Here is a 24,994-nt window from a genome sequence, read left to right as displayed (position 1 = left end):
TATACCAACTGATTTAATTTAATCTGAGTTGCATTCTTCACTTTACTTTTATTATTAAAAGTAAATTAAAACTGTTCAAAACGGTATTACATCAAAAGGAGCATCAACATTTTACACATATCCATAAATACATTTCATTGCCAAGAACCGATTCGTGCAAAAGGACATGTGACGTGCTGCAAGATTCATATAAAATACAGCAAAATCTGTTCTCAGATGGCTGCGCTGCTGTGCGCGCTGTAGGTAATGTGGTCATGATCAAGTCCCAAGGCCATCAGTATGCCGAGAATGCCTGTTCGCGCATCATAAGTCGTTTTTTCTTCATCCTGCGGTTCTGAAACCAGATTTTCACCTGTTGGTCACTGAGGTCCAGTCTGTCTGACAGCTCTTTCCTTTTCTGTCTGTTTATGAACTCATTCATCATAAATTCATTCTCAAGTTCAGCAAGCTGTGGCTTCGAGTAAGGCTTTCTCTTCTTTCTGGTTCTCACTTGTGAGGAGCACCACGGGGCACCTGGAGGGAAAAGACGAACAAACTAGTTTTATTCTTCAAACTGACACCAGCAGTAACAACAGCCAAAACGTGAGTATAGGAAATAGCTGCTCACTAAGACATTGCTTCCGATGTTGGCCATACCCTCCAACAAAAACAGACCTGGCCTGTTGTAACCCTATAATACAAATACCACATTAAATTTAATACTAAAGCCGCCATATGGCCAACACAGACACAAAAGAATTCCCATATAATGGGAATGTCATTAATAAATTATAATGATAACACAGGAGGCAGAAACAAAACAAAGTATGATAATCTCACTGTAAACCCACCACTGACTAACTCAGATCCACCTAAACTCCCTACAGGACTAAAACAGCTTTTTAATAGACTGAAAACAGAATGGCAACTTTGCAAAAGCTGGTTAGGCTGCATATTTTGTTCAGAAACTGTTCAAAACAGCAAAATGCAGTGCTGTAAGTTACTTAACCGTCAGGGAAAGTCGTCCTGGAACACGTGTTAGTGGATGATGGCTGATTCTGCGCCTGTTTGGTGCCGTTCACACTGGGTGGGCCTGCTGGATTTGGGTCGAGATGGGCTGCAGAGCCGTGCGACTGACTGTCCAGATCTGAGTATTCATATTTAGAGCTGCGGGCACCGGTGGCTCCATGCTCTGCAGCGTAAACTTGAGCTTTACCGGAGTCTTCTGTCTTGTGGTGTGTGTCCTGAAAGCAGTATCTTGCCGACTCCTCCAAATGCGCCTTGCCATGGCTGGTGGACGGATTAGTGTTCAGAGACACCGAGCCGGACAGAAACGGCGGACAGTAGCCCCCAAAGGCGCGGCTCTGTGGTGGTGCTGGTGGTGGAGACGTGCACGAACTTGAGGAGGTCCACGGGAGCGTGCACACATCTCTCCTATTGTATGGGATCTGATGAAGCCCGGGTATATGGGCTCCATTGCCCCGCAAGTTAGAGAAATACAGCGACTCTGAGGGAGCAAAATTCAGCAGAGAACCAACATAGCCGGCATTTAAAGGATTCCGTTCACACATTTCCATGGAGCTTTCCTCAAACGCTTCTTGCAAGCCTTTTAGCAACTCCTAAAGAATAAAGGGTAGGTAATTGTTGATTTGTTAATACAGTGTCACGTGATATGCAAAATATGTTGTTCGTCCCACCCTTGCTCCCAATACTGCAAAGAAAAATATTCCATAAGGAAATATTGGGTTGCTGGATGGGGGTGGGGAATGAAGGTAAATTCTAAGGTTTTATTTTATGGCACAAAACCTCAGGCATTGTTCAATTATCCGGTTTAGAATTTGTCAGAAATTCCCGGAAAGATTATGTCTGTTTTAGAGTCAAAGGTTATTAGAAAATACAACATGTGCAGAGAATCTGTGTTGCCATCATGGTGCTGTGACATGACAACAAGCAACAAGGTGACGCTGTGTGCTATCCGGGACGTCAGTATAGCTCACTACAAAGACCCTGCGAACCAAACAGGCATAGGCTACACTTCAGAAAATACAGACCAACACTTAGGCAAAAATTAAGTATTACCATTGCATAAATATGGTGCTGCTAAATCAAGTAGGCCTAAATAGCCTGCATAATTGTATGGGTAAAATAGTTTATTCACAACTACGAAGTTATTTCTGCAAGATAAAAGTCAATCAGAGGAATGAGCTGCTTTAAGAATATTCACAAAAAATCCTGATAATAACACGTACCAAGAATGCATTGTATATGTGTATTTTTCAGAATAAAAATAAAAACCTAAACAGAAATGTCACAATGAGCTGAAACCTTAGACTTACAAAGACTTTACAGGCTATTTATTTCAGCCTGTGGATAAAACATCACAGTCAAAGCTACATATAGGGACAGAAACAACTTTGGGAAAAATCCATATCGATAACCATATATTTTCCCCCTCAAAAGGACTTTTGCACAAATCACTTTCGGAGTCTGTACCACAATTTGCAGCTCTCCGTTATTTAATCAAAGAGCCTGTTTAATTCATTGTTTAGAAGAATTCCTCTTCCAAGATGATGCACTTGACGCTCCTCTTCCACCTCTCTCTAAATTAACTTCAACAGAAATGCATTAAAAGCTCATTTTAGTCCTGCAGCATTAGGCCCTACATTCATTTTGATTTTTTTCCCTCTACAAGCGTATACCGCCCGCAGGGTTCAATTATAGGCTTTTCTTCCTATATTTTTAATGTCCTTGCGCCTAAAACTAAACTGGACTATAAGATCAGTTTATGACACTGTGGATAAAAAGTAACTGTACTCCTTTTTGGAGTAAAGGAAACGACCATTACAAACACGCCATAAAAGCCTCTGCATGGCTTCCCTATTGTACAATCACACTGGTGAATCTCCAGCCAAATGTCAGAACCTTATAGAATCATCTGTAAGTATAGAAAAAGACATAATAAACTATATCTATATATATATATAAAAGCATTTTACGAGAAGTCAAAAACCATTGTAGTTCAAGGTCAAAAACGATTGCATCTAAATTTAGTAAACCAAGTCCAAGTGCATCTAACCAGCACTGTACAGCTACGCCTATATCAAAGATGGCAATTGCTATCTTAATGAAAAATCCTACTCTTATAATATTATTAAAGAGACCTACGGTGTATCTCTGGTATTCAGTAGTAGGTTTATAGTGCTCTTACTGCATTAAGGTATTTTTTTAATCTCCTATGGTATCGCTATAAAATTCATATAATCTTCCCATAACATTTTTATGTGAATGTATACTGTGTCTGTGGCCTTCTCTGTAAGTTTATAGTGACTTTAACGCTTTATGGTATTATTGCTCCATGTAACATTCCGATGAAAATAGCTTTAGGAACTTTTAGTTTTTTTTCCTGTAATGTTTGTGAGATCTGTCTAAAATGTATTAAAGGTTAGGATAACTGTACATTGAGTTTGTTTGTTTTTGTTTGTACATTTTTACATTAGAATAGTCCGTTCAAAAATAACCAGTTGTTGTATGAAGGGATCTCCAGAGAGAGTAGGGCTGTTGTTTAGTTTTATTATTTCTTGCAACATTAGTAGGCTACAGTGGGAGAATGTATCGGTAGGCTATATATGAGGATGACTGCTGTGATCACAGGTTTCTCTGTAACCCCTGTTACCTCCCCACAAACAACACAGATAAACAAATTATACCTAACAATATATGGGATTCCTTTAGAAAAATTCTTGTCTGTGGTCAATTGTATCATTTTGCCAGACAATGAAAATGGAATCGACCGGTATCGAAAAATCTCCAAGTCTATTGGAAAATATCTTGGCATTTCAAATAGATGGCTTATAGCTTGACGGGAATGATCTACAATGAACCACACTACAGTTGTGGTTCTTAAATATATATATATATATATTTTAGTGAGGCTGAGCTTATAGTTTACGCTGTTGCGCCAATAATCCAGTAGGTGGCGGTACAAGTCCACAAAAAACAGCTCACCAATGTGGCCATGCAGTGCAGAATATTTCCTCTGGTGGTGGGCAGCTTTCTGGAGGTGCACGAACTGGGATCATACGGTCATACCCAAACTGTCTAGAGTTTCTGTTCATTAAACTACGTTTGGGATATAATGAGGAAATATAGTGATTAACCTAATGGACACATGTCAAGAGCTTAACACTTGAGTGTGTGGAAATAAAATAACCTAAACGGTAATTTCGGTTAAAAAAAAAAAAAAACTCTTAATAATGTTACAATTTGAATCCAGCAAGACGCGGAAACTTTTATAACAGCTGGCAAAACTCTGCCTAATATAAACTTTTAAATTAGAAAAAAAAAAAAAAAAAAAAAAAAAAGATGGCTACTAGAAAACTGAATGATATCCTGAAGCGATATTTCAGATTTTAAAGAACATAAGTCTGTAACAGGCCTATATAATCCTAAACACAAACATAACTTTAACTTTACATTAATAACATTAATAACAGTGCAAGCTTCTGAATTTAGTATTTAACTTTGAGTATACTAGGCCTATTGAATAGAGAGGCCTATAGACACACAAAAAATGACTTATGATTATTTTGCTTCTGGTTAGTAGGACAGAAAATTGCGCTGTTGCTCATATGATGTTCGACAGGTTATTGAACGAAGATGGGTTGTCCGTTCACTCAAATTAATAAGTAGGCTATATTAGTTACCAATCGCCTTGCAGTTACACTTTCTGTAAATCCTAAGGGAAAGAAAAATCATTCAGCTGAGATAAAAGTGAACAGCGTCAAGTGAATATTGGGGGAAACAATACACCGTCACATTTCCAGATGAGCAAAGCGGTCCTTCGCTCAAATAAGAAAAAATAGCTTAAGCAACTTTGACCTTGTTCATATGGGACAAAACATGAATTTCATCCATTTAAGGGCCCTGGGCTATAGCACATAGATTGTTAATGTAAGCTTTCACAGAGCTCCCAAGCCATACTTGCAAATTAACTTTAGTCCGTTTTTGACATTAGTCTTTCATAAAGTTATCATGTACGTAGTATTGTGCAACAACACTGAACAACGACAAACTGGTCATGAACAGGACTATGGTTTGCACCTGGGCTATAGCACATAGATTGTTAATGTAAGCTTTCACAGAGCTCCCAAGCCATACTTGCAAATTAACTTTAGTCCGTTTTTGACATTAGTCTTTCATAAAGTTATCATGTACGTAGTATTGTGCAACAACACTGAACAACGACAAACTGGTCATGAACAGGACTATGGTTTGCACTTTGTTACAGAACACATTTTATTTCTAAATGATGACATTTTTAGACAGATTTTTCCCAATAGCCTTTTTTTTGCCGTGTGCTATTACTATCAGAAGTGATCAGAAGTGATGAATATAAAAAAAGTCGCAGAATTTGAAGCCAGTCGACGTGAGATTTAGAAAAAAGAGAAAGAAAAAAGTGTTGGTTGTAGTGTCATTTGGTTTAACACGGCGTCTGGAGCCAAATTGTTGATCACAGGAGCGTCCGTCTGGTTGTTTGAGGCCCTTTGAAGGAAGCTATCCGCCGTCTTTTGTCCTTGGTAATAAACTTGCAGCTCTGTCCTCGTTCAAGTTCTCTGGGCTGGAGGAAACGATGGGGATAGATTCTTCTATGTGTTAAAATCCCACTGGTTTATTGGGCTGGTGGGTTTCAAGGAGGAATGCGGGGATTCCAGCGAGGTAAAGAAAAGCTTTACTCCACCTTAATTCATCAGAGTTTAGCCCAGATAGAGAATAAGACTGATTATTCTAGACTAATTAAATTTCTTTCTCGCCTAACGCGCGTAGATGGTTGCGCTAATTCAATCCTAAACTCAAACAAAAAATTCTCCCACGTCGCTGTTGGGACCAAAAAGAAAGTAACAAAAAATATGAATTGGGAGATTGTGCCGAAATTGTGTGTTACCTATTTAGGAGTAAAAGAATGAAGTAGAGTATTTGAAAAAAATATATATAAGTAATTTATATAAAAACAATATAGGCCTATAGGAAATTTTTTCAATGATTAGCATCAGCTTGGCGTTGAATGGAGTTTATGTTGAATTAAATCCAGTAGTCATGTCTTCGAGTCCAAATCGGTCGCTTTTCGTTCCCTATTCCTGAATTTGTCTACCATAGATTTTAGTAAAGCTGAGATGCCTTGAGATGGTGAAATTGTTTCGCTGGGGCTGCGGGGATTTTAATAGTGCGATGACTTAGTAAGAGAATCCTTCGAAATAAAAGTCAGATGGGTACAAATTAAATCAAACAAATAACGGAATTGGTCGATTTGCAGCCCAAATCCCACGAATGGCCGTTTTTCATACGTAGACACAATAAGCTTATAGTCCTAACAATAAAGGCAGTTTAGTGTGGATAGTGGAGAAATATATTCTAGTCTATTAAAGAGAAAGAAAATACCCCCAAAATGTAGACAGGGACACACTGTTCACACGAAAATATTGACATTTTAATCAAACATAAGCCCTAGTGCTTATATAAAACCAAATCACATAAGGCTATGTATAAATTCTGTTACATCACTCAAGTTACATTAGACTGCATAAATTCAGATTAATACCTCAAGGCTCCATTAATGATATCGCTATATAGTAAGTGAGAGTATTACAGAAATAGGAGCCTAAAGTAGGTGTTGGAGTTTATAGGCTACAGCGGCCAAATAATAAGATTTATTGAATAATATCGAAAGGCTAAGTCAAAAACATAGACTACTCAGTTTACGTCTGTTTTGACCAAATGCAAATCGCTCTGGCCGAATAAAACAGTGCACTTTAAGTATGCGATTCAAGGAATATTGAATTAAGTATAAAGCCAAATGTTTCTGATATGAATCATTTATGAATCATCATCATGAAGCAGTAAGAGATAACATTAAAGTCGTCAAAAAGGTTATCTATATAGGAACGAGAATATAGGCCTATAGCTGTGGTTGTTTCAATATTAAAGAAGAAGAAAAACGATACTTTAGGCTAAAACAAATGCAATAACATTCCTACATAGCATCTGGCATCTGTGATGGTTGTGATAACTGCCATAAACTGCTCTGCCCCATGCCAATCGAAATGAATATTGAATCTGATATTCATAACACTGGAACTTGGAGGTAAATTAGGTTTGTTCCTTGTTGGGGTACCCCAGTAGTGTTTTCTCAAGTGTCTGCATTCACTGAAAAATGCCACTAGATGGACCTCTTACTTAACATAAGGACAGAAGTCTGTAAAAGAGCAAGGGCTCACTTTTGTTCCGAGTCGTCAATACAGCCTCGAGAATGGCATGCATATTACGACAGGAGCCAGATCCAGATATAATTCAGTCTTAAACATTGAAACATATGGTGGCAATATTTCATACTGAGTTGCTGATGGGAAAATATTTTGGCACAGATCACCAGTTCCTGTGTTGCAAACTAAAGAACATGATTTCCTTTTCAACACTGCATGTCATTCAGTCTTATTCATCTACAGCCATTAATAATGACCTCAGGCTTAAAAATGTGCCCTAAAAAGCCTGATTTCAGAAACAAACCAGCATTAATGAACTGACTTTGATTTTTTATATTCTAGATAATGTTTAGTCTTTTTTTTTTATGGACATAGGTATCAGTCTTCCTTTGTGTGACATGGTCTTATGCAGCTGACTCCTTTAAAAGAAAAGTGGGTGATCCATAATGATATCCCCCACCCTTGTGCTCTGGTGTCTGGGAGATGCTTAAGCTGCTTGCATGTAATGTAACGTAAGGGTCATGAAGGACAGTGTAACACATAGCAGCTGTGTTTTGCAATGTGGAACGGGCTCTGTTGTAGTGGGGCTTAGTGACTTCACACTACTCACCACCTCCTGTCCAGAAACATATGCCATTTCCCTAATCATGGTTGTAAGCTCAAAATGATTGGATGACAGTTGTAGTCAAAAAAAAAAAAAAAAAAAAAAAAAAAAAAACAATATCCACTCTGGATAGTAGTTTTCTCCAGCCAGTTGGCTCAGCCCTAATGTTTTCAAGCCTGTCAGAGTCTATCTCCATGGCTACAGACATTGCATCCTCAGTGGGAGCGGGGGCTTCCATCAGATATCAATGTTGATATCCTGTACAACAAAACAATGCATAAACAATGATGTAACAGTAACTACACTGGTTATCTAACACACAGAATTATAATGTGCTCGCTAAAACAAATACAGAAAAATATAATTTGAACAACAAGAACACAAAGCAATAATGCATGATGATATTGCAACCGCCACATTCTTCTACTGCGGCAATTCTAACACACTAAACTAGAAATACTGGGAAGCATGATTAGAACTACAACAAACCCACTAACCTTAACACACCGCTAAAACACTGTATGGCATGCATCATGTGACATACCTTCAAAACAACAAGGTTGACTGCAGCATGACTTATGTGTGTTAATGACACATAGACAGACAGAGAAGCACATAATTATGTAAAGTACTTAAATGTGCCAATATGTAGAGGCATCAATAGGGAAAAATGTTCATGGCTTGATTTTCCACTGTACTGGTGAGATGAACCAAAAGGCCAATCCTTTGAGAAAACTGGCGGACAAGAAATGGCACATTTTATTGGTCACATCAGCTAGGTTAGTCCAAGTCTGAACACAACCAGCTCATACATGCAGAGCTCAGTCCACATAAGACTCACATACATTCTGAATTATAAGCCAAGGTTGAAATGATCATGCTCCTTTGGCACAGATACCAGGCTGACTGTCACACCACTTGACCACCACTCACACCACCAGCTACTTTGAATACTCTACATTTAACCCTCTGCTTAATAAATAATAGAAATCATGATTAAAAATTATATTCTGGAAATATTTTGCTCATGAAAAAAAATTAAAGCTACAATGTGAAGTATCTCTGCTTAACTGAAGCATAATATGACTAGCAGATCTCAGCTTAAAAGTCTAGACTAACTTGCTCTAATTCACTCCCATTCATCTTCAAAAAATGGGAAAAAACTATATTGAGAAACTTTTACGTTGCTGCACATTGGCAATTCCATCTTGTGAATACTTGACTGGGACATGTTTTTGCCAGAAATTACAGTTTTACTCTATTATATTCTGAAAGGATGCACTTGTTGATAACTTCAGTGTGTCTTCTGGAGAGATGTAAGAGGCCTATCTGTCCACCAAAAACTGAGAACAGCAACCTTTATGCAAGTAAGGAACACGTGTGTAGTTATTCTGTGTGTTTTAACAACATCAAACAGTTAACACAGAAGATGTCAAAGTCATTGTTATAACCATGATTATTTATTACTTTACCTCTGGGCTGTTGCATTTAGTTTTGGAGACAACATCTGCAGAAGTCATAAATGAGAACGAGGATGCTAGAGAAGCAAGAGCTGAAAAGAGGAAACTGCTGTTTTGTGGAGTAATGGAGATCAACTCTGACATCGAGTACAGTCGTAAATGGAGACAAACTGTGCGCTCTTTTCTCTCAAATGCTCGCGGAATGATCTCATGATATAACAGTCTTTCAATAATTTGTGTGCAGTCAGTTACACCAGTTTTTAAAAGGGAGGGGGTTACCTTAACGCTGATTGTGTTGTATGTTTAATAAGTCAGGGATATTCTCCATTAAAACACAATCCAGACAGTCCAGGGAACTCAGAGAGCACTGCCTTAGTTGCAGGGACTGTTTTGGGGCCAGGAACTGAAGACCCGGGGCAAAAAGAGAGACTGGTTCCTCTGGTGGAAACAAGGTAAAAGTTCTTGGCTCCTCGCGGGGGTCTCTGTGTTCTGGGGATAGTTAATGCGATGGAAAAGGGGCATCCGTTTAGGCATTTGACACGCTGAGTAGCAAGTGCTCCCTCTAAACTTGTTTCTTTGTTCCATGGTGCAATTTTCAGCCATCCTTTGGCAGCCACAGTTTTTGCCTCAGGAGGCTGAAATTTGGCATGGATGTCAAGGATGTGTGTGAAGGTGTGTGCTTGTATTCATGCCAATTGGCTAAAACAGGGTGTGGCAATGAGTGTGACCTATCACAAAAAGGCACATAGCTTCCAAATGGATCAACAGACTTGCACAAGATTTTGTGGAAAGGTTGGTCATGAGCCAAAGGACAGCAGATTAACTTTTCATGCCAACTGGCAAAAGGGGGTGTAGCAGTGGGAGTGGCCTGTAGCAAAAAGGCACACATCTTCTAAACAGAGTCATGTAACGTAGCCAAACTTTGAAGAAACACACACACACACACATATACACATACATACACATACATACACACACCATTTTGCCTCGTCCCCTTTCTTAACTCATGACCCAGTTGTTATAGACACATGTGGGAGGCATCACTGATGAAATTCACCATGGAGGTCAAGAGTTTATGTGGTTGTGTGTGTATGAATGCATGCATGCATGGATGCATGTGTCTGTCTGGTCACAGCTATTGCAAATTCACACTTGATGGTGGAAATGATATAAATTGGCCTTGACTAGTAACCTATCTAAGCGTTTTTTTTTTCTGTTCACACTTACGCAGCTGATATCTGTGATGGACAAATACAATTACAACTGGTGATGAGACGTCAAAATAGTACCAGTTTTCTCGTGTGGTGCTGATGTTGCTCTAAAAATCAGCTAATGTTAGTTATGTTCTATCTAAGATCAGTGTTATTCATGCCAGCATGCTAACAAGGTGGGTCACAACCTGACAGATTTGCAATAAGTTTGGTGAAGTTTGATTTAACATGTTAATTATAAATACCTCTGCTTTATGCTGCTCATTAGTCCTCTTCTTTCTCCTCTCTGTGACTGATTTTCAGCTTGCTTTTCCAGACAGCATGAATCGCAGCAGTGAAACTGAAATCGATGACCTCTGAAGCACATGGATCAGTTCACACTTCCTTCACTCTCTCAGCTTCATATGCCTGATCTTTTCCAAATCAAAACTCTACCACTGGTACACAAGGCTACGAGTGGGGCTCGGCCACATATCTTCAAGCCACAGTCCTGCACTACACTCACAAGTTCCCTGTACTCTCATCAACTCATCAGCTCTAATCAGCTCTCGCTTCCCTGCAGCAATCCGCTCATTGCTCCATCCGGCCTCCATTTGTCTCCCTCCTCGCTTCCCAGTGGTGAAATAAGTATCTCACCATAATACTTTTTCTGCCCTCATTTTGCTTCTCTACTTTGCATGTTAAAAGTTCTAATTTCTTGTGGCTTTGTGCTGGCTTTGTATTTGATCATCCTTACTATTAGTTCATTACAGTTACATTTAATATAATTTCAGCAGAATGGTGGATTACCAGCTGTAGTCAGACCCTGACAGCATTTCATATTCATCACCTTATTTGTAAGCACAACCTCATATGCTCCTTTCTGTCATCGCCCTGCAAGTACCATTCTGTCTTTTACCTGGATGTGCTACTCTTTGTCTTTTTTTTTTTCTTTTTTTTTCTGTGGTGTAACTTCGCTGTGATTCATATGTTGTTTTTACATCTATGCTGCTGTAGCTTTATACACTGTCTTTGTGCATTATATCCTTATGTATCTCTTTACACCACTCATTCATGATGTCCAGGTTAAAAAGTCCTGTTGACTGTACTAAAATCTATTTATTCATTATATGTTAGGCTTTGTCATGTGCCATTTGCTTCATGCTACTCATCAGGCTGCATAATAGTATTTGCTTAATGGAACCTTGTCCAATTCATATGATCAAATTATTTCAGCTGTATGAAAATGACTTTCAATTTTAAAAACTGTCATTGTACTAGTATTACTTTGTTAGCATGCATTGGTATTCTATAATTATGCTGTGTGTTGTCTTTTACCTACTTTTTTACAACTTACTTTTAGGGAAACTGTGTAACATCTGGCCAGAGCCTGCAGATGAAAACTAGCCTTATGTCTAATTCTGGTGCATTTACAGAAATGTTCATTAATTTGCATTGTCCCTGTTAAATGGAATAAATAACAACAATAAACCAAGTTTTAATTCCCATCCCCTTCAAAATCAATAAAATCACTGAACATGGTCAAGACAATGTTATTCTCTTCAGTGGATAGAACAAACAGACTGGTGCTAACCTTTGCTTTACCTCACATTCTGCTCAGAGTCAGTCTGACAGGGTTAGTAGTGGTATGACTGCAGGCCAAATTTTGAATAATGCCTGCCCTGTTAGTTTCCTCCCTGTAAAATATATAAACTGAGCAATTTTAGTTTTATTAATGAGCACTGAACATCGAGGGCTTTTGCATATGGGTTAAATTATTGCGTAACCCTCTACCGTTTTTATTGATTAGTGGTTGCTCAGCATTTTAACAACCACTTATTTCAACTTTCTCTCCGTAATTTGTGCCAGCTTTTACTTATGATTAAATTTTGAATGGTTAAGGTCTACAAACACTTGCGATGAAATGTTATTCCGATGATTGCCTAGCACACTCTTAGAGTAAATAGTCAACAGACACAAGAAAAAAACTTTGGAGGCCTTTAAGAGGTGAGATGCTACTGTCAGAGGACCTTGAAACCCTTGCAGCACCTCTGTGCAGAACACAGCATTAAAGGCAACACTGGCCTAAGCAGTTATTTAAAGGACACCTATCTGTTTTATGTGTGTGTGGGTGCTAGTTTAGTAATTCTACCTGACTTATGTGTAGTTAATACCATATTTGCCCACTTATTTTGCTAGAATATAGGCTTGTTAACTCACTTATCACCTGAGATGCCAAATTTTGTTTTGCTTTCAAAATCTAGCAAACTTGCAAAGGGACGGTTTCTTTTACACATCTACACCTGCCCATAGTGTACATTATCCATATGTCAATGCAGAATCATGTTTAGCCTGTTGTACATTTTACAGTTAGCCTAGCAGGTAGCCTACAGTTAGCTGTGAGCTGAAAGAATCTTGCAGGCATCTTTGATTGAAGATGGTAGTCATTTGGAAATGAACCCAGAAACTGTCCCCACACACTCACCATAAACAGATTGTCAGAGCTGAAGATGCTGATGTAGGCATGTAGACCAAAAGCTACACTAGGAAACTTTTGCACATTCGTGGCTCCACAAGGCAGCAACAGGTTAACAATATATACATATATATATATATATATATATGTGTGTGTGTGTGTGTGTGTGTGTGTGTGTGTGTGTGTGTGTGTGTGTGTATATATATATATATATACACACACACATATATATGAACTTCACAACTTCGAAAAAATGTGACCTTAGCATTGCAGCCCAACTTTGCAGCCCAATTAGTGCATTTTTACAGAAAAATTGTGCTTATAATGTAACTTAAATCAATCTAAATCAAGAATTTAAATCCTCCTTCATTCAGAAGTTATACTATGCTGTTAAGACTGAAGACAATAGAAATATGGGGACATTTTAAAATTACAGTTTGTTGCTCTCCAGTCAGTAATTTCCCCCTCAGTGTCATGTGAAGGAAATACACAAAATCTAATTTCAGAGTGTTTTTTTTTTAAGTCCATAGCCTTGTCAATGTGAAGGAAATACACAAAATCTAATTTCAGAGTGTTTTTTTTAAGTCCATAGCCTTGTCAATGTCTGCATATATGTAGTTATAAGTGGTTCTTTGTCTCCAACTTCCCTGCGATGGACTGGCGACCTGTCCAGGGTGTTTCCTTGCCTTCGCCCTATGAGCGCTGGGATAGGCTCCAGCACCCCCCCGCGACCCTAGTGAGGATAAGCGGTTTAGAAGATGAATGAATGAATGTCTCCAACTTTTCTAATATTATCATCCAATCGATTGCAAAGTATACCTAATACGGATTTTTTCAAGGAAGTTTACAAGGGCTATGTTAATCCTACATGTTGCTGGAAAGTGACCAAATGCAAAATGGCAAATATAGGTGACTTACTTATTTACTGCAACTTAGATCAACTTAAATGTTTAAGACAGCTTTGCTAAGTAGGTGGAACCTACAAATTTTAGTAGAGTCTACAAATCACTCACTAAGTGAAGCCAAGTCTTGGGTAAGGCTTATTTTGAGCAGTTTCATAAGTTGTGTCCTCGATGTGCTGCACACCAACTGTTTCACCTTCCTCCAACAAATAGTCATTGCTTTTGATGACTGGTGGAAAAGGGAGAAGGAGGGCAAATTGGGGATAACCTCAATGCCTCCGCCTACCACTATGCCTCCTACAACTATTCAGCTATTCAGCAACTGTTGAACACTTCTATTGTGGAAATATATAATTCCCATTTTCCATATCATTCATGGATACTTGTAAACTGTAATGTCTCTGTTCACCTGTCTATAGTAGTGATGTGTATTCAGTGTGAGGCTTAGGGTCAATCTGTGAACTGCTATGGCTCGTCAGTGCAATGATGTCACTAAACTGAAGGGCTCTAGGCCCAGCACATGCATCATCTACAGGATATTATTTCACTCTGCAAAGGAGAGCATAACAACTTAAGTGTCTTAACAGTGCTCTTTTTCATTCACATGAATGACTTCATGGTCAAATATAAAGCCAACTCATTGACCAGTAAGGTCAGGTAAGGACTCAATCTTAATTCTCTGTTTATTCTGGCGTCAAAAATTTGGGGAGGGGGTTTTACTGTGGTTAATATCAATTCAGCTCAAGTAATTTTACCTTCATAATCGAATAATCCTGTAATGTAAAAATTTTACAAATCTATCTTTAAATTTTATTAACTTTTCGTAGGGGAGTAGAGCAAATGCCCCATATCTGCCCAGTAACACTATTAAAACCCCCCGTCCTGTCCAGAGCTCTTTTCTGGGCCAGATATTAAAAAGGCACATTTTTAATAGTGCACTGTAAAAATCTATTTCTTCAGGTAAAACTCTCCTACATGGAATATATGTCAACTAATCCAGCAGATTTGCACAAATTACCTAACTATGCTCAATGAAATATCTCAAGGCCGGTATTCCAAACTACATAAAGGAATATGTATACCGCTGTCTTCTTTGAATGTCGGGACATTTTTATTTGTTGTATGGTAAAAGCACCCCATTGCATTCACTAATGTAGTAGCCTAAAACAAATGAAAGGAATATCTTGTAAATTAATAACACTGCAAAATATGCTAATATGTTCATTACTACAACTTCAGTTTAATGTGTAACATGGCAAGTTTAGTGAAAATTTCATTAATTGCTGTCATCCTTCTGGAAGTTGTAAAACATTCTCCAGCCAAATCAAAAGATTAAGCTATGACTTTAATTGAAAAACTGAAAGTTAAATAACTAAGCTGACTGAATATGTCATTTTAACTACATGCAAATTCAAAATTTAATAGGTTATTGTATTTTATGTGGCAATTGGCTCTGCAGCCTTGTATTTGGCAACTTGTCAAGTGTCATCGCAGAATGCACAAGACTGACTGTTTTTCAGATTTAAACGCTAATTCATCTTTTAGCTATATTAAAAAGTCAGGTTGGGTATTAGGTACCTCTATTGCAGTGCTGGCTCGGAAAACAGGGACTCCCAACTCTTCTGATGTGGCTGTGGAGTGATTTAAAAAACTCAAGGTTAAATATTTTATTATTCACGAATCCAATGTGACTATAAGAACTAGTCCTAGAGGGCTCAGGGAATAGACACAAAACAGGACACCAGGTAAACTGTACACCCCACAGCACAACACCCCGTGCCACAGACTGCAATACATATAAAAAACCTGCAGGAGGCGCCACAGAACGCACAGACGATATTCTGATGCCGCCTTTATACTCATTTCATATCAAGAAACCTGGAGTTCACGGCTTTTATATCTTTACATACCGGCTATCATTTCATAAGCTCCACTAAGGCTGCTATATATGAGGCACTGTCCGTTAGAGTTAATGTGATGAATACACAAGCCAATCATTTCTCCACAGATAACCCATGAACCACCATTTAATACCGTGTTCGACAGCCAGACCGAAACAGGTTGAGGAAAATGATGCTGTGATAACCTCTTAAAAAGCATAAAGAGCGATGGGGTTTCACAAATAAACGAGACATAAAAATACGACATATAAACAGCTCCTATACGATCAGAATCAAAGTAAACCAAGAAGAAGGTTAAAATGTAAAAGATGAGTGGCGTTGAAATTACCTTTGAAATCCCACAAACTATTGTTTAATATAAAGATGACAATAAAACGCGCACTGAGGGCTAAGTAATGTTTAAGTAGGACTTTATTATGCAAGTATTATATAAATGTGCACTTTAAATAAATACATAAGGATGCACAGGTGTAGTTATGGAGGGAAATGTGTTAATGATGCACGCATTATCACCTCCTCAAAATGTGCCTTTGACGACTAAAGAAGGGTGGAACAAAGTCTAAAAAGCTGATACCATAAATAGCACAAAAGATTCAACCACACTATTTCAGAGAAGGACAGTAATGTTAATCTCTCGTCGCAGGCTACATAATGAATACACTTGCACCTCAATGTTAATGCATTTCACAAAGTGATTAAAAAGTCGCAAGAATGATTAAAAAAAAATCTAGGATATAACGAGAATAAAGAGATGGACGACTACAGAAGGGGAGGGCGAACAGAGAGGAGAGAAACAATAGAGAATCAAAGCATAATAATATTCCTAAATGAAGAGGGAAATGTTGCCCCGCTCATTTTATTAATCAGACTGTCAATTTCACCCAAGAGGCCAAACCCAAGAGCAATCTAAAGCAGACTCAGAGATCAACCCAGGGACAAGCACCTCGCTCCTCACTTCTCCTCTCTTCCCTCCAGTTGGATATTATTCGTCTGACCGAAGGCCGCCTCCATCATCAAGTGACAGCCCTCTCCTATTTATTTGCTTATAAACCTGTTACAATAAATGATCATTGGAGCAACGTCAGCCGAGCATTTTAACAACGAACAGCAACCACTTTTGATGAATGACATTTTGGTGCTATAGGGAGAATGCACGGCTCATTTTGAGCAGTCGTTCGTCGATTGCATTCAGATTCTTTCATTTTTTGCGTCTTGCTTATAAAAAGGTTTAGAGACAGTTATTTAGAGACAGTTGCTGAGTTGCATGCGGATTTAGCTCCGACACAACTCATTGGTGCTCCAGCCCCCTGGACAAGTGTTGTTGGGGATTTTTTTTTCTTCTCGCACGGCTTAATGATGGAGAGGATAAGAAAAGAGATGATATTGATGGAGAGAGGTCTGCACAGTCCCGTTGCGGGGAAGAGGCTTGCAGACACGGCTGGAAATTCAGTGCTGGAGGCCCTGGAAAACTCTCAGCACAGTGGACGGCTAAGCCCGAGAATAACGTCGGCCTCTCTCCATGGAAATCTCGGGGACCTCCCGACCAAAGGCAAATTTGAAATTGACAGTCTTTTCGGTACACACCACAACAGCGAAAATACCTCTTCGGCGGAAATTTCATCCACAGAAAACAGGAAGAAAATGAGCCTTTATCCTGAAGTTTCGCAAGACTCAGACATGAACAGTGATGTGGAGGTGGGATGCCCAGCGCACCGCTCCCCGAGCCAGCACAAGGAAAACAGCAAAGGTAAATTATTTTCTTCAGTCAGCTTAGTTATTTTTTCCTAATCAAAATATAGCGATGGAAATTATCACTGTTATTATTATTATCATTATTATTATTATTATTATCATCATCATTATAATTATTAAACAACTACACTTACTGATAACAGACTAATAATAAATATATTATATTTAGTTTTGTGTTGGCGTAATGAAATAGGTTAACCTCTACACCAATCGCATACATATTTTATTATTATTATTATTATTATTATTATTTTTTTTTAATTATTGTTATGGCTTACATTGTAGGCCTGTAAACATTTATATTTTTGAACAGGGCCAATAACCATAATTATTTATTTTTTTGTTTTTTGTTTCTTTTGCTTTTTGCAGGGTTTTCAGACAGTAATTCTGGATCTTCCAATACAAGCTCATCCTCCCTCTCCAATGTGAACGGTAATTCAGTGGGAGGATCAAACAGTTCAAATGCCGATCAAGTCAGAAGGTATCGGACTGCTTTCACCAGAGAACAAATTGGAAGACTGGAAAAAGAATTTTACAGGGAAAATTATGTTTCGAGACCAAGAAGATGTGAATTAGCCGCTGCACTAAATCTGCCTGAAACTACAATTAAGGTAAATAACAATCTTCATTTTCTGTTCTCAGTATTGTTTTATAGACGTGTGTGTTGCGTTGTGAGTGTTTTGTATTAAAGAGAGAAAGCAAATAATCTGACACATAATTATTGCAATGGCCAATGAACTAAAAATATAGGCCATGCAATTATTATTTTTTTCTGCTCAGAAGTAAGGTTGATGTGTACATACGCGCGCGCTGCCATACAAATAATGGAATATGGAAAGGAATAATGGAAAAAAATGGAATTCCATTCTCTGATCACTTATTTAACGGGGAAAAATACAACTATAAAGTAAACAATTAGGCCTAATTCATGAAATCTGGTTTCTGGTTTTAAAAATGTATGGCAAATATTAAAATTTGCAAAGTGTCTTATTAAACCTGATGGTTATATTTTAACTGCTTCAGCACGTGATTACTGATAACTCTAAGGAGTCCACTGGCCTTTTGGCGTTGATTAAAAAATATATAGCCAACTGGCAATGCAGCAATATGTATGACTGTGTGCACAGTGCAGGTATGGGTAGGGTTTCCCTTGTCCTAAACAGGAGCCTACTCCACAAAGTTCTGAGGTCTAAATTTGGAGCTTGGAGCCAGCATGGCAGTCTCAATATGGGCCTTGTTTTGACTGTGTCTGCAGGTGTGGTTCCAGAACAGGAGGATGAAAGATAAAAGGCAGCGTTTGGCGATGTCCTGGCCCCATCCAGCAGACCCCAGCTTTTACACCTACATGATGACGCACGCGGCAGCCACCGGAAGTCTACCTTACCCTTTCCACTCGCACATGCCTCTACACTACTACCCGCACGTCGGTGTCACAGCAGCGGCAGCCGCCGCCGCCGCCACCGGTGCTGCCTCGTCACCTTTCGCCACTTCCATCCGCCCCCTCGATACTTTCCGTGCACTTTCACACCCTTACTCACGACCAGAGCTCCTGTGCAGCTTCAGGCACCCGGGACTGTACCAGTCACCCGCAGGCCTGAATAGTTCAGCTGCGGCATCGGCGGCGGCTGCGGCGGCGGCGGCGGCAGCGGCGGTCAGCGCCCCGTCGGCCACCGGGCCTTGTTCGTGCCTCAGCTGTCACAGCAGCCAGGCGGCGAGCGCACTGGGCTCCAGGAGTGCCAGCGCTGACTTTACCTGCACAGCATCGGGGCAAAGGTCCGAGAGTGGATTTTTGCCTTATTCTGCCGCTGTTCTCAGCAAGACCTCAGTCCCGTCACCAGATCAGCGAGAGGAAACTTCTCTGAACAGATAACTCATCACGCAGCCTCACACATTACACGCTCATTTCGTAATTTGCTCCTGCCCTAGTTTAGGGGATAGGCCTACTTTAAATATCACCGAGGGGTAAAGCATTCGTTAATTAACACATGCACACAGATTTATTTCTCCACAGTCCAAAAGAATGCTTCATAACGAAAAAGAAATTATCAAGCACATTAAGTGCCATTTCTAACAGCACCGAAATTTCTGCCATTTACAATAAATTAAGTTTCTACCTAGGCTATTTACCCTTGGTGTTGTGCCGGTAAAGAACCATTTTGTATGGCCTGTGCTGGATTAGCTTGTAACTTGCATATAGCCTACAACAAGGCATTTGGAAATGAACCATCGTACGTTGACAGCTTTCCTCATGTATCACTCAGTGTTTTATTCAAAACACATTTTTAAAAATTTTATTTATTTATTTATTTATTTATTTATTTATTTATTTATTGTTTCTGTAAATCCCTCTATGAAGCAAAATCACTAATCAGTCTGACTGAAATGCAGCTACATTTCATATTTATCAGGCTTAAGTCTTCAGTAATCAAAATGACAAACCCAGCCTGGTTTTCTTGACTGTTTTGGGTTTAAGACACGAACGCAATTATGCTGTTTAAATTTAGAAAGTACAAGGGCTTGCTTTTCTGCCCAACAGCATCTTTCTTCACTAAGCCTAATAGACTGAGATTTTGGCAGCAATAGCTTCTCCAACACCCAGCCACCGCTCCAGGGACACCCCTAATCAGCTAGAAGGTGCATATAATTTTGCACCGCGTCTATCATGTCAATTTTTATGTTAATAATGAGAGGATCATGACAAAAATTGCCAATCATGTACCTAGACGGAGCTCCTTTGAATACATGACTGTAAGAAAGTTCCTCGTTTTGAGACCCGCTGTCAAGTGCTAACAACCCGCGGAGGGAAGTCATTAGACATATAAAAGACCTGGAATAAACCGATATTCCTGGTACACAGAATGCACAGTATATTAAGGCTAATATTTTACAGATGGAAGTTTCAAAAACAGCAAATACAAAGTACCAAGAGCCGTTAAAAATGTGTTTACTGATATGGGAAAATACTTCGACACATAGGCTATCTTTTATTTGCATTGCTGAACCTCATTATGTCAAATCCGCTATTTCCATGTGTAATCCCTGTAGGACCTCTTCACTCAGCACACACAGTCACGGGACTGAGCAAAGCCGAAAGTTCAGACAAAATAGCCTGGCTTTACAATCTGTCTGCGCCTGTAAAAACTGGCTACGTGCTACTTTATTCGTTCCTGTTGGGACATCACCAATATGTTATAAAAACATGTGAAATGTAAATCGTGGAATATTTTGCAAATATCACGACTAGTTCTACTGATAGTTGAGAACTGAAACACTGATCGCCCTGGAAAATACTTCATAATATGTGGATGGTAGGCTCTTTTTAAACACCTTTTTCATTTATTTATGTGACTTGCTGAATGTTTTCAATGTTAAAACACTGGATGTACACGCCAATAGGACCATGACATAGCCTACAATTGGCCTGCGAATTCACCAATTGCCCAAATTCATGATCTATATTTCGTGCAAATTAAGAATGAATTATGGAGATGGAGAACATTTTTATGGTCCACTCAAAAGAGGCTTTAAAGGGCTGATAAACGAGCACTGAAATTAAATGATGGAAATAGTATTGGCCTTTGTCCCTAGGGTCTCTGTGATAACTGTACATTAGACTATATCTCTGTATTTAAAATATCAATGACTGTATGAATTTAAATATTTTAACTTAAAAAATGTGCAATACGAAATGTAAATCATGTTATTTATTGATCGTGTTTGTTCTTGAAAAATAAATAATAAAATCTTTACACATTTCCGCCTCTTTACATTAATGACACAAACATATTGCAAAATGAACGATGTCAGCTTTTAGGTTACAAGAAATCTTGGATTTTTGTCTTTACATCACAGTTTTTTTCTTCCTTTTTTTTTCTTTTTCTAATTTCACATTGTTTACATTCACTGCCGGAAATAGTGTAAACACTAATATCAAATATTTTCAGTAGACGTATCGAATAACCATCTAAAATGATACAGCCTACATAAAAATAATTTAACTGAATTTATATCAAGAATAAAATTCAACCACACTGTATACGCTGCGACAATGAAGACATCTTACCGATTACGCTTACTTAGGTGGTTTGACACCATTTCTACAAGGAAACTCTGACTAACATTAATTAAAAATACGTGGAAAACTACTGGGAATATGAGGCCTGCCATCACGGGTCATTCCGGCCCTATAATTTACCATTATTTTTACATTACCTCTAAATGATACAAGCTGATACTGTCGTTAATTGCAGTTGGTTAAAATATAGCCTACACTAGAATGCCCCCAAGGGACTTTAAGATAAGTTGCTTTTTTGAACGTCCCCATTAAAGAAATAGGATTAGGGCAGCAAATATGGGCGTGATATATCACCATGTTTCCTTGCTCTTTACTAAAGCGAGGGTTGCAACCCATACAACAAAGGCATGGAGATAGATGGAGGTGCAAAGACGAAAAGACAGAGGCCAGAAAAACACTGGCCACAATAACACGATTAGTTTTGTATCCAATGTGCAAGACTGAAAGAAAAAAAAAAAAAAAAAAGAATTCATCATAAAATGCAGAGGACTGTCTGTCACCTTCGCTGAATGGTTTTTGACAAGAAAATAAATCTTTGGGTTGTTTAATATATTTTATATTTTCTTTATTTCGGTGCTAATAGAAAAACCAAATTAAATGTCCACCAGCGAGATAGAAATGCAAAGATCGATGATCCTGCCCCTACTGTCCAATCACCCCTATTTAATTGACTGTATTTTCAGGGTAATTGAACTGCTTGTTGTAAATTGAGGATTTTATAGAAACGACATGAAAACTACATTTACTGACATTCATCGCATCTTTGACATTGATTATCTGATCAGCGCCGTGTCATGCTAACCTCCAATTCTTCATTACACACTGTTTATGAGCTGTTACAGAACAACTTGCTTGTTCCAGAGTGATTGATTGCCTTATTAACGCGTGTTCTTGTAAGTGTGACCGGACTGATTACGATGCATATGTTTAGAATAATGTTTCATTTAGCTGACTGCGAGTAATGCAGGGTGACAGCTGCTGCGGGAGGACAAAAAACCTAAACTACAGGGAGCAAGCGGGGCCAAAACGCATTTAAGGTGGAACTACAAGACAAAACAGACTCCTGTAGTCAAGTGGAGTCACTCAAAACCAGATCAGGGCATTTAATGACAAAGTTTACTATGGCCGATCGAGTAATAGTGGACCATGCGTAATTATAATACTAATTACAATCCTCACTTCCTTAGTCTCTATTTACCACTTAAATAAGCATCAGCTTGATTCCATCCAACTGAGGGATTTATCCATCATATTTCTAAAAGCATATTGTCCTCACATTTGAATCCGATGCAGTAGGCTGTATTTACAAATGACATACCAGCTGTTGCCTCATTTCGTCTGGCAAAATGCAGTGCATAGCCTTAGCCAATCAAAACTCATCAAAATATCATAAGGCATCACATCATATTGCGAAAAGGCTTTCCAATAAACAAAACAAAACAAAACAAACAAAAATCTTAAGGTAATTCTTACAAGTTAAGACTTTAATTTCAAAATCTAGTTATTTGAACTATTTTCCAAAATGTGAGCAAAGCGAGCAGCATGGCCCCTGCAGTCTGATGAGGAGATTTATGCCACCATTATGCCTCTGAAGTAGTCTCAACTCTGTTTGTCTCAAATCATTGCCTCTGTTCAAATGTTACTTTCATATATTACATGACATTAATTCAACTATAGCTCATTAAGACAGAATGAAATGGTTAAATTAACTTATCAACTCATAACGATGATGAATGAGGTATTAATTCAGATACAAGCTGGGTAATTTGCAATTTTGCGCGTTCTGATGGTTCTCAAATAACACTTAATATAACGGGTCATCCCCTCAATCAATTACATGGGCATATGAGTCGGTCGTATGGAAAATCCTTTTTTTCATGCATATGTATTGCAACATGTTCTCAATTATCTTTGGAAATTGCTTTCATTGGTTTAAAGACTAATTCTTCCACTGGTCCTTCGCGCTGGATGCGGTTAAGGTGGTGCAATTTAAAATGGTATTCCTCTGTCTTGTTGGTTGCATTGCCTGAGGATTACAGCTCACATGATAGCCAGTTGTTACATTTTGTGTCACAATTTGTTTGAAATATTACTGGAAAAAGTAATTATGGATGACTAATTGGGCAAAGGCAACGTTTGGAGAAATATTCTGTGCCAAAGAGCAGTCCTGACTCATTCAGTGTGCTTTATAAAGATATGTTTTCTACTTTGCACATGTGTCTTAAAAGGCTTGCAGCTCATGCCTCTTATTATTTATTTGTTTGTTTGTTTGTTTGTTTATGGGGAGGGTGGGGTGGGGTTTCCAGTACAATATACTTTAGAATATAATAACTGACTACTCAAGCCTAATTTTCGATTTCAGTCATGTCTTTTACACACTTACACATGTATTTATACAGCACAGTTCGTTTCCAGGGTGCGGGAGTAGGTGGGGTGAGGTTTTAAAGTGTTTAAAATAAAATGCTGCAAGAACCTGTTGTGAAATATGCAATCTAATCATTTTTAGTGTATGATTACACTATGACTTCTAAATATATGAAAACTAATCAAGTTTGAAAAAGTCTGAGTGTTAGTGGAGGCTGCAGATCCCCAAGGCAGTTCATGAAATCATGCAGATTTATATGCACTTAGGACAAAATAAAGAAATATGGTTTTGAGTGAAACCTGCAGCTACAAATTCTAAGTGGCGCTGATGGAAACTTGTTCGCTCTCTAGAAGGTTTCCGTATATGTCACTACTGATTTTCATCTTATTCCAATATATATTCACAATTTTGGGTTACTAGTTAATTGACAGCTTGGTCTCACTGAGAGCCAAATCTGAAAGTTCACTCTCTCCTCCTCTCATAGGACTCAGTGTTGAGTACATTGTCTTTACTCCACACATTAGAGCAGAGTTTCTTGACTTCTAAAACCCTTGCCCATTGGAGAATGCTACCTAGGCCTTGATACTGACTGCAACAATAAATGTAAAAATAACCAAAACATAGAAAAGTCAAAGGATGATTTTGAGTTCATCGTTCCCTTAACAACTGAGCTCAATATTATGACTTGCTAATTCAGATGATAGGTGACAGTGTGTTGAATCTTTTTTTTTTTTTTTTTTTGAGGGGGGTGGGTGTGTGGGGGAGGTGAAGGTTGTATAAATTATAGTATAGACTTATGGACTCTTGTTCTTATAGCTCATAACTTGGGCCATACTTAACAACGGGATGTGGACCTATCTCTGGTCAGTGCACATATGAAGACTTCTCGTTGCACGTTAGATGAATGAGAAACAGTCTTTTAATGGGCTTAAGAATGCATGGGTAAATCCAGGCTTTCCCAAGACATTCGTTCATATGTCCAAACTCAGTCGCAATAACACTTGTTTTTTTCATTAACAGTCTCCTGAGTATCC

The 24,994-nt window shown here is 38.5% G+C and overlaps 2 protein-coding genes across 2 annotated transcripts; one reads left to right on the top strand and one right to left on the bottom strand.

Moving 5' to 3' along the window:
* Positions 1-274: 274 nt before the first annotated feature.
* Positions 275-1,556, bottom strand: hoxd12a (homeobox D12a). The gene is made up of 2 exons (XM_030081112.1): positions 989-1,556; positions 275-513 (listed from the first exon to the last, which is right to left on the bottom strand). Exons 1-2 carry the CDS (start codon positions 1,554-1,556, stop codon positions 275-277), a joined length of 807 nt encoding a protein of 268 aa, XP_029936972.1.
* A 15,565-nt stretch (positions 1,557-17,121) lies between these two features.
* evx2 (even-skipped homeobox 2) lies at positions 17,122-19,390 on the top strand. Its single transcript, XM_030081143.1, has 3 exons — positions 17,122-17,515; positions 17,890-18,131; positions 18,776-19,390. The coding sequence occupies exons 1-3, from the start codon at positions 17,122-17,124 to the stop codon at positions 19,388-19,390; spliced, it is 1,251 nt and encodes a 416-aa protein (XP_029937003.1).
* The last annotated feature ends 5,604 nt before the right edge of the window (positions 19,391-24,994 follow it).

This window comes from Myripristis murdjan, chromosome 21 (genome assembly GCF_902150065.1).
Source record: "Myripristis murdjan chromosome 21, fMyrMur1.1, whole genome shotgun sequence".
NCBI classification, from domain to species: Eukaryota; Metazoa; Chordata; class Actinopteri; order Holocentriformes; family Holocentridae; genus Myripristis; species Myripristis murdjan.
The sequence above is the reverse complement of the archived record's forward strand: the minus strand, read 5'-3'. Positions and strand labels throughout refer to the sequence as shown.

What these genes read in the sequence shown, in the direction of transcription:
- evx2 (XM_030081143.1), top strand. Translation starts at nt 17,122, where the DNA reads ATGATGGAGAGGATAAGAAAAGAGATGATATTGATGGAGAGAGGTCTG. An exon ending in GCACAAGGAAAACAGCAAAG is followed by an intron (nt 17,516 to 17,889) that starts GTAAATTATTTT and finishes TGCTTTTTGCAG; the next exon opens with GGTTTTCAGACAGTAATTCT. An exon ending in TGCCTGAAACTACAATTAAG is followed by an intron (nt 18,132 to 18,775) that starts GTAAATAACAAT and finishes CTGTGTCTGCAG; the next exon opens with GTGTGGTTCCAGAACAGGAG.
- hoxd12a (XM_030081112.1), bottom strand. Translation starts at nt 1,556, where the DNA reads ATGGAAATGTGTGAACGGAATCCTTTAAATGCCGGCTATGTTGGTTCT. An exon ending in CAGGACGACTTTCCCTGACG is followed by an intron (nt 514 to 988) that starts GTTAAGTAACTT and finishes TTTTCCCTCCAG; the next exon opens with GTGCCCCGTGGTGCTCCTCA.